Here is a 10823-nt window from a genome sequence, read left to right on the forward strand (position 1 = left end):
GACTTCAGTCTTGGCAATGATTTTTTTAATATAACACTAAAAACAGTGGAACAAAAAAGCAAAAATCAAGTGGGATTGCATAAAACTAAAAACTTCTGTGCAGCAAATGGGTGATGAGCATTAAAGAGGGCACTTCTTGACATGAACACTGGATGTATATGTAAGTGATGAATCACTGGAGTCTATTTCTGAAACCAGTACAACACTGTATGTTAACTAACTTGAATATAAGTAAAAAAATTAAAAAAAAAAACCCTCTGCACAGTGAAAGAAACAATCAACAAAATGAAAAGTCAACCTGCAGACTGGAAGAAGATATTTGGAAACTATATATCTGGTGAGGGGTTAATACCCAAAATATATAAGCAATACTCACTCTAAATGTCAGTGTCAATAAGCAAGCTTATACAAGATGTATACAAAGAAATTTTTCAGGCTGGAAAGGAGTGGCAGAATATATTCGACATGGTGAATCAAAAAAATATTCAGTCAAGAATTCTTTATTGAGCAAAGATGTAATTCAAATAGAAGGAGAGATAAAAAAAAATTCCCAGACTAACAAAAACTAAAGGAGATCATGACCACTAAGTCAGCCCTGCAAGAAATTTTAAGGGGGATTTCTTGAGGGGATAAAAGATGAAACAAAACAAAAAAGACCCAAAGCCTCAAAGACTAGAAAGGAATAGAGAACACCACCAGAATCTCCAACTCTACAGGCAGCACAATGCAATAAATCCATATCTTTCAGTACTCACTCTAAATGTCAATGGACTAAATGCTCCAATCAAAAGACATAGGGTAACACAATTGATAAGAAAACAAGATCCATCTATGTGCGATTTACAAGAGACCCATTTTAGACCTAAAGACACCCTTGGATTGAGAGTAAGGGGATGGAAAACCATATATAATGCTAATTAATTAGCATTCACCAAAAGAAAGCCAAAGTAGCCATATTTATATCAGACAAGCTAGATTGCAGAATAAAGACTTTAACATGAGATGAAGAAGTGCATTATGTCATACATAATTAAGTAGTTTATCCACCAAGTAGATTTAACAATTGTAACCATTTATGCCTCCAACATTAGAGAACCCAAATATATAAACCAACTAATGACAAACATACAGAAACTCATTGATAATAATACTGTAATAATAGGGGACCTAAGCACCCCACTTACAACAATGAACAGATCATCTAAGCAGAAAATCAATAAAGAAACAATGGCTTTGAATGACACACTGGATTGGTTGGTCTTAACAGATACATTCAGAACATTTCATCCTAAAGCAGTGGAATACACATTCTTCTTGAGTGCACATGGAACATTCTCCAGAATAGATCACATACTGGGACACAAATCGCCATCAACACGTACAAAAGATTGAGATCATATTGTGCATATTTTCAGACCACAACGTTATGAACCTCAAAATCAACCACAAGAAAAAATTTGGAAAGACAATGTATACTTTGAGATTAAAGAACATCCTACTAAAAAATGAATGAGTTAACCAAAAAGTTAAAGAGGAAATTAAAAAGTACATTGAAGCCAATGAAAATGATAACACCATGGCCCAAAACATCTGGAATGTAGCAAAGGCAGTCTTAAGAGGGAAGTATATAGCAATCCAGGTCTTCCTAAAGAAGGGAGAAAGGTCTCAGATAGACAACCTAATCTTACACCTTAAACAGCTATAAAAAGACCAGCAAATAAAATCTAAAAACACAGAAAATTGGAGATAATAAAGATTAGAGCAAAAATCAATGATATCAAAAACAAAAAAACAAAACAAACAAACAAAAAAACCAGTAGAACAGATCAATGAAACCAGTAGCTGGGTCTTTGAAAGAATTACCAAGATTGATAAACCCCTGTGCATTTTGATCAAAAAGAAAATGAAAAGGACCCAAATAAATAAAAAGAAGAATGAAAGAGGAGAGATCACAACCAACACTGCAGAAATACAAAGAATAATAAGATAATATTATGAGCAATTATATGCCAATAAATTGGGCAATCTGGAAGAAATGGACAAATTCCTAGACACATACACCATCAAAACTAAAACCGGAAGAAATAGCAAATTTGAGCAAACCCATAACCAGTAAAGAAATTGAATAAGTAATATAAAATCTCCCAAAAACCAGAGTCCATAGCTGGAAGGCTTTCCAGGGGAATTCTACTGAACACTTAAAGAAGACTTAACACCTATTCTTTTGAAGCTGTTAAAAAAATAGAAATGAAAGGAAAACTTCCAAACTCATTTTGTGAGGTCAGTGTTACCTTGAATCCAAAACCAAAGTTCCCACTAAAAAGGAGAACAATACACCAATGTCCCTGATGAAGGTGGGTGCAAAAATCCTCAACAAGATACTAACCAACTGGATCCAACAATACATTAAGAGAATTATTCACCACAATCAAGTGGGATTTATACCTGGGATGCAGGGTTGGTTCCATATCCACAAATCAATCAATGCGATACATCACATTAATAAAAGAAAGGACAAGAACCACATGATACTCTCAAGAGATGTAGAAAAAGCATTTGACAAAATACAGCATCCTTTCTTGATAATAACCCTCAATAAAGTAGGGATAGAAGGATCATACCTCAAGATCATAAAAGCCATATTGCAAAAGACCCACCACTAATATAATCCTCAATGGGAAAAAACTGAAAGCTTCCCCCCTAAGGTCAGGAACATGATAGGGATGTCCACTCTTGCCACTGTTATTCAACATAGTATTAGAAGTCCTAGCCTCAGCAATCAGACAACACAAAGAAATGAAAGGCATCCAAATTGGCAGGAGGATATAAAACTTTGGCTATTTGCAGACATCATGTTACTGTATATGGAAAACCCATGATATTCCACAAAAAAACTGCTAGAACTGATTAATGAATTCAACAAAGTCACAGGATATAAAATCAATGCACAGAAACCTGTTGCATTTCTATACTCCAATAATGAAGCAGCAGAAAGAGAAATCAAGGAATCAATCCCATTTACAACTGCACCAAAAACCATAAAATATGTAATAATAAAACTAACCAAAGAGGTGAAAAATCTATACACTGAAAATTATAAAAAGCTTGTGAAAGAAATTGAAGAAGACACAAAAGAATGGAAGAAGATTCCATGCTCCTGGATAGGAAGAACAAATATTGTTAAAATGTCGATAGTACCCAAAGCAATCTACATATTCAATGCAATCCCTATCAAAATAACACCAGAATTCTTCACAGAGCTAAAACAAATAATCCCAAAATTTGTATAGGGAACAAGAAAAGACCCCGAATAGCCAAAGCGATCTTGAAAAAAAAAAACCAAAGCAGGAGGCGTCACAATCCCAGACTTCAAGCTATACTACAAAGCTGTAATCATCAAGACAGTATGGTACTGGTACAAGAACAGATGCTCAGATCAATGGAACAGAATAGAGATCCCAGAAATGGGCCCACAAACATATGGCCAACTAATCTTTGACAAAGCAAGAAAGAATATCCAATGGAATAAAGACAGTGTCATCAGCAAGTGGTGCTGGGAAAACTGGACAGCGACATGCAGAAGAATGAACGTGGACTACTTTCTTACACCATACACAAAAATAAACACAAAATGGATGAAAGACCTAAAGGTAAGACAGGAAGCCATCCAAACCCTCAAGGAGAAAGCAGGCAAAAACCTCTTTGATCTTTGCCACAGCCACTTCTTACTCAACACATCTCCAGAGGCAAGGGAAACAAAAGCAAAAATGAACTACTGGGATCTCATGAAAATAAAAATCTTCTGCACAGCGAAGGAAACAATCACCAAAACTAAAAGGCAACTGACAGAATGGGAGAAGATATTTGCAAACAACACATCAGATAAAGGGTTAGTGTCCAAAATCTATAAAGAACTTATCAAACTCAACACCCAAAAAACAAAGAATCTAGTGAAGAAATGGGCAGTAGACCTGAATAGACACTTCTCCAAAGAAGACATCCAGATGGCCAACCAACACATGGCAAAATTTCAACATCACTCATCCTCAGGGAAATAACAAATCAAAACCACAATGAGATACCACCTTACACCTGTCAGAATGGCTAATATTAACAACTTAGGCAGCAACAGATGTTGGTGAAGATGCAGAAAACGAGGGTCTCTTTTGCATTGTTGGTGGGAATGCAAGCTGGTGCAGCCACTCTGGAAAACAGTATGGAGGTTCCTCAAAAAACTAAAAATAGAACTACCCTACGACCCAGCAATTGCACTGCTAGGTATTTATCCAAGGGATACAGGTGTTCTTTTTCTAAGGGACACATGCACCCCCATGTTTATAGCAGCACTATCAATAGCCAAAGTATGGAAAGAGCCCAAATGTCCATCGATGGATGAATGGATAAAGAAGATGTGGTATATATATATATATATATATATATATATATATATATATATATATACACATATATATATATATATATATAACACAGTGGAGTATCACTCAGCAATCAAAAAGAATGAAATCTTGCCATTTGCAACTACGTGGATGGAACTAGAGGATATTATGGTAAGTGAAATTAATCTGTCAGAGAAAGACAAGTATCATATGACTTCACTCATATGAGGACTTTCAGATACAAAACAGATGCACATAAGGGAAGGGAAACAAAAATAATATAAAAACAGGGAGGGGGACAAAACGTGAGGGACTCATAAATATGGAGAACAAACAGAGGGTTACTGGAGGGGGTGTGGGAGGGGGGATGTGCTAAGTGCGTAAGGGGCACTAAGGAATCTACTCCTGAAATCATTGTTGCACTATATGCTAGCTAGTTCGGATGTAAATTAAAAAAAAAAAAGAATTAGAAAGCCATAGGATGTACATGCCCATGTGAACTGGCCAAAGGCCCCCAGTATAAGACAAATGGGGCAAAGGCTCCCAGTATAGAACAAACGGGGCAAAGACCCCAGTATAGGATAAAGGTATAGGAATAGGAAATCTCTGGGTGGAAACATCCAAGATTGGGTAAATAAGATTAGGTAAATGGGGCAAAGGCCCCCAGTATAGGACAAAGGTATAAGACACTAGCAGAAAGCTCCTTTCACAGGAAGGAAGGACCAAATTAAGTAAATAGGCAAATATGGCTATAGACTGCAGGTAGGCAAAGTAGCCCAGAGCGGAGCTAATTAGCAAAAGAAAGATGCCTTGTTTACATGCTCTATCTTTCTTGTCCCCTAAGACAGTTTAGGTAAACAGAGTTGGGGTCTCATGTCTGTTGTAAACAACCATCTATCAGGAGCCAGGATTTTGTTTTGTATGACCCAAACCCCTAACACCACATATCTTCAAAATCCCCTTTTCCCCACGCCCATGAGTTAATGTTCACGGTTTGCATCTCTTTGTGCACGTGCATCACACTTGTAAGCCTTCTGATTTTAATTAAAAACAGAGCAACGACCCCTATCCGGGGCTCTTGTCTCCTCCAAGACATTAGCCTCTCTCATATTTTCAATCCTGCATCCTGCTCTCCTGCTGGACAAGAGAGAATTTCAGACCCAGAGTCTATGACACTCATCAAGATAAAAAGCTTCTGCACAGCAAAGGAAACAATCAGAAAAACTAAAAAGCAACCAATGTAATGGGAGAAGATATTTGCAAATGACATATCAGATAAAGGGTTAGAGTCCAAAATCTATAAAGAACGTATTAAACTCAACACCCAAAAAACAAATAATCCAGTGAAGAAATGGGCAAAAGACAGGAATAGATACTTCTCCAAAGAAGACATCCAGATGGCCAACTGACCCACAAAAGAGTGCTCAACTTCACTCATCATCAGGGAAATTCAAATCAAAACCAGAATGAGATATCACCTCACACCCAGAACGGCTAAAATTAACAACTCAGGCAATGACAGATGTTGGTGATGATGTGGAGAAAGAGGAAATCTTTGTCGCTGATGATGGGAATGCAAAGTTGTGCAGCCACTCTGGAAAACGGTATGGTGGTTCCTCCAAAAATTAAAAATAGAACTACCCTATGATCCAGTAATTGTACTATTAAGTATTTGTTCAAAGGACACGGGTGTGCTATTTCAGACAGGGATATGCACCCCAATGTTTATAGCAGAGCTATTGACAATAGCCAAAGTATGGAAAGAGCCTAAATGTCCATTGACAGATGAATGGATAAAGAAGATGTAAATATATATATATTATGAAGTATTACTCAGCAATCAAAAAGAATGAAATCTTGCCTTTTGCAACAACCTGGATGGAACTAAAGTGTATTATTAAAATTAGTCAGAGAAAGACAAATATCATATGACTTCATTCATATATGGAATTTAAGATACAAAACATGAACATAAGTTAAGGGAAGCAAAATAATATAAAAACAAGGAGGGGTACAAAACATAAGAGACTCTTAAATATAGAGAATAAACAGGGTTGCTGGGTGGGGGGGTTGGGCTATATGGGCAAGAAGCATTAATTAGGGCACTTGTTGAGATAACCACTGGTTGTTATATGTAGGCGGTGAATCATTGTATTCTACTCCTGAAATCATTATTGTACTATTTGCTAACTAACTTGGATGTGAATTTAAAAAATAATAATAACTAAAAAGAGATGCTATATAGTCCAAAATAATCCATATAAAATGTTAAAAATAATGGGTAAATTTATGAAGAACATTAAATACAAGATTACACATAAAGCTCATTTTTTTACAAAGCTTATGTAATTTTTATTCCCAATTTTTTCACCACCAATTTTGTACATGACATTGTGCTAAGTTTTGGAAAAGATATAAGATAGGTCTGTCTTACAAAAGGAATTAATTCTGAAAGTCTACACCATTTCAGATCTACTATGCTATGTTGTACCTATAAAAAATATGCCTTCAAGAGTCCTAAGCTATAATTTGGGACAAAATAATTCCTAAGACAATTCCCAATGGCTAAGCTAGGTTCCTTGGGACCCAGATATATCCGATTCCTAATTATCTTTTTTTTCTTATTATAAAAACACACATGGGAAATAAATTCTCCTCTGAGACTGTAGTAGAAATAAATGGGGGCAATTAAGTTTTTCCAGCTCCAAAATTTAGAATATATCACACACACACATACATGCATGCACGAGCATACGCACATGCGCCCAAACACAGACACAGAATAGAAAAGTTCCCACCTCCACCTGCCACTTTATGGTGTCAATATAGGTATTAGATTTGTCTTGCAGGACCAAAATCATCACATAGAAATGAATATGACTTGATCTGTGGATATGTCTTCAGTGTCTCGAAGAACTCCAGTAGCTTTCAGGGTGAGCAGATTTCTGAATTTGGGGTGCATTCTTATTAAAGGGGTGGGTGCTAATTATGATAGCTGACCCAGGAGGAGGCATAAGAGAGTTTCCATATAGGGTTATTCTCCTGACCTTTGAAAAGCCACAGTGTACCCCACTATAAGGCAGATTTTACATACTGGCTTATTTGCTCCATTTTCACTTTGGATAAAAACACTAATGTTTCAGCGACTGAAATACAATCCATATGGGGAGTATTCTAAAGAGAAGTAATCAGTCCCACTGGCTGTTCAAGATAGAATTAGCATTTCCAAAAGAAAATGATTTACACTGCCATGGGAGAAAACAAAAGAGTGATGACAGCCTTATTCCGTAGTTTTCTGTTTCTCGTCTACTGTTCCTTTTAGAAAATTGCTTACAGTTCATCTCATAGTTATAATCGTTGAATTATTTCACAGTTCAAAGAGCTCCTAGATTTCATATACTCAGCCTTAATCTTTTAAAAAATAAAGATAAAATATTTTATAAAAGACATATGAGGAGAGAAGAGTCAAGTTTATACAATCTTAGATTTCCAACAGACACATCTCTGAGGTGGCAGGGAGGTCACCTCTCATTTGTCCAGGAAGTACTATAAATTTTAACATTGATATTTTTTATCCAAAGAGATGGTTTTCCCTTCAACAGTCCCTCTATAGGACCATCTCCTGTATTTTACTACTTGTAGTTTTTCCCCTAAATTAGCACATTCCAGCCCAACATAGCCCTCTTTTCCAGACTTCCACATCTTATTTGCATCCATCATATGCTCATAACTTTGTTCTTATCTCCTCACAATCTACTATCACACCAAATATTCTCCTTTTTACTCTTCATAAATGTTTTCTCATTCCTTATTCTCCCACGGCTTCCTTTTCTATGGGCTTTAAAAAATGTGTGGAACATCTCCTGTATACTAGAATAAATTAGTTTTGGAGACGATGTAGGCTGAGAAATATTTGATTCTATGGCTCCCTGAAATTGTGGTTTAGAAAGAAAATAAAGTGCTGTTCTAAAGGAAATGTCAATTGTTTTAGTTTCAGATGATGAGTATCTCCATTCACCCTAGGGTCCACTGGAAGAGACTGTAGCCTTAGCACATTAATGTCTCATAAGTTACTGCATTCCCAGTGATACTTCACCCACTATTTATGACGTTAGTGATCCAAAAGCAGAAATAGGTGGCCATTTGATGATATTAGGAAGGGGATTACTATGTTTTTTACCTTTAATATTATGATTCTAGTTTTCCGAATTTAAGTTTCCTCCAAACAAAAAGGGGGCGGGTGTTGGACTAAAATTAGCCCACTAAAATCATTGTCAGGGTGTTCACCAGTTAAGACTGATTACCTTAAAGGTGAGTCCACAAGAACCTTTGAAAATTATTAACATTTAAAAATGGAATAGGTATATCTGACTAAGATAATGAGCCCTTAGAACATGTCAAATATTTCTTCAATCCTTGATCATCCAGTTAGTCACTTAGTGGCCAACTCACCCTGGAGAATGGACTATAAATTATGATAACCAAAAACCCTGGACACATCCAGATTCAGCACATCCACTAAATTCAGTCAGTTCATCTTCCCAATATCTAATGTGTAAGTAATGGACCCAAACAGTGTATATGTCACAAAGTCAACATAAAAGATCATATTTAGTGACTGACCTTCAAGAAAGACAAATTAGCATTTATGAAGAAGAAAATCCTGCTGGTGAGTTACTCTCTGGACCTTTCTTTTTTCCTGCTTACAGAGCAATTCTGTAACTTCTGTACCATGAACTTCCAACAGATGTTATGTCATTCCTAAATGACACCAGCCTAACTCCAGTTTCATTCATCCTAAATGGCATCCCCGGGCTGGAAGAAGTACATTTGTGGATCTCCTTCCCCCTGTGTACCATGTACAGCATTGCCATCACAGGAAACTTTGGTCTTATATACCTCATTTACTCTGAAGAAGCCCTACACAGACCTATGTACATTTTCCTAGCCCTTCTATCCTTCACAGATGTGCTCATGTGCACCAGCACTCTTCCCAACACCCTCTGCATATTGTGGTTCAACCTCAAGGAGATTGATTTCAAGGCTTGTCTGGCCCAGATGTTCTTTGTGCACACTTTCACAGGAATGGAGTCTGGGGTGCTCATGCTCATGGCCCTGGACCGCTATGTGGCCATCTGCTATCCCCTGCGCTATGCTACTATCCTCACAAATTCAGTCATTTCCAAGGCTGGACTCCTCACTTTTCTTAGAGGTGTAATACTTGTTATCCCTTTCACTTTCCTCACCAAGCACCTGCCATACTGCAGGGGCAATGTCATACCTCACACCTACTGTGACCACATGTCTGTGGCCAAGATATCCTGTGGCAATGTTAGGATCAATGCCATATATGGTTTAATGGTTGCCCTCCTGATTGGGGGCTTTGACATCCTGTGCATCACAATCTCCTACACTATGATCCTCCGGGCAGTTGTGAGTCTATCATCAGCAGATGCCCGGCAGAAGGCCTTTAGCACATGCACTGCTCACATCTGTGCCATTGTCATCACCTATGTCCCAGCCTTCTTCACCTTCTTTACTCACCGGTTTGGGGGACACACCATTCCTCCACATATACACATTATTATGGCTAATCTCTACCTGCTCATGCCTCCCACAATGAACCCTATTGTGTATGGGGTGAAAACCAAGCAGATACGAGAAATTGTTATTAGATTCTTATTTAAGGAAAAGGACAATTCTCACAACATTTAAGTAGAGTCTTCTTAGAAGTTAGAATTCTCTTATCCAGGTTGAGATAACCAAGTCTGTAGGGAACTCTACAAATGAAAGCAGTTATCTGGCCACAGGAAATACTTTCATGGAACTTTAATTCTCCTACCTCTTTTTATTTATTTTTATTTTTTTAATGTTTATTTACTTTTGAGAGAGAGAGAGAAAGAGAGAGAGAGAGACAGAGTGTGAGCAGGGGAGGGGCAGAGAGAGAGGGAGACACAGAATCCTAAACAGGTTCCAGAATCTGAGCTGTCAGCACAGAGCCCAATGCAGGGCTTGAACTCACAGACGGCAAGATCATGACTGGAGCTGAAGTCGGATCCTTAACTGACTGAGCCACCCAAGCTCCCTCTTCCACCTCTTTTTAAAGAGGTGGACACTATGTTCATGTAGACAAAGACTCTCTCTTCTGAAATTCCATGTTCTTCATAGACTTACTCTTAGGGGAGAGTGGTTGGGTCACTAGGACGGGAGTTGAACTTTTTTAAGATTTTAAATCCCTGCTAAAACATGAGCTGTGCTCATCAAGGTCTTTATCTCAGCATTCTCCTGCCAAAACCATTTGGAGTTCATTCCTCTTTCCCAAGTTCTTTTCTCCTGCTTTCATTCCTGAGTTTATCAACTGTATATTCAGCAGTGCATACATATGTTCACCAGAGAACTTTTAAAAGATGTAAGTTGCAGCATATT

At 37.4% G+C, this 10823-nt stretch overlaps 1 protein-coding gene across 1 annotated transcript; it reads left to right on the forward strand.

Moving 5' to 3' along the window:
* The first annotated feature begins 6281 nt into the window (after nucleotides 1-6281).
* Nucleotides 6282-10217, forward strand: LOC106977794 (olfactory receptor 52N1). The gene has a single exon (XM_053202621.1). It carries the CDS (start codon nucleotides 9150-9152, stop codon nucleotides 10110-10112), a length of 963 nt encoding a protein of 320 aa, XP_053058596.1. The 5' UTR covers nucleotides 6282-9149; the 3' UTR covers nucleotides 10113-10217.
* The last annotated feature ends 606 nt before the right edge of the window (nucleotides 10218-10823 follow it).

The sequence above is a fragment of the Acinonyx jubatus genome, chromosome D1 (assembly GCF_027475565.1).
Source record: "Acinonyx jubatus isolate Ajub_Pintada_27869175 chromosome D1, VMU_Ajub_asm_v1.0, whole genome shotgun sequence".
Taxonomy (NCBI): domain Eukaryota; kingdom Metazoa; phylum Chordata; class Mammalia; order Carnivora; family Felidae; genus Acinonyx; species Acinonyx jubatus.

Coding starts and splice junctions, on each gene's coding strand:
- LOC106977794 (XM_053202621.1), top strand. CDS start 9,150: ATGTCATTCCTAAATGACACCAGCCTAACTCCAGTTTCATTCATCCTA.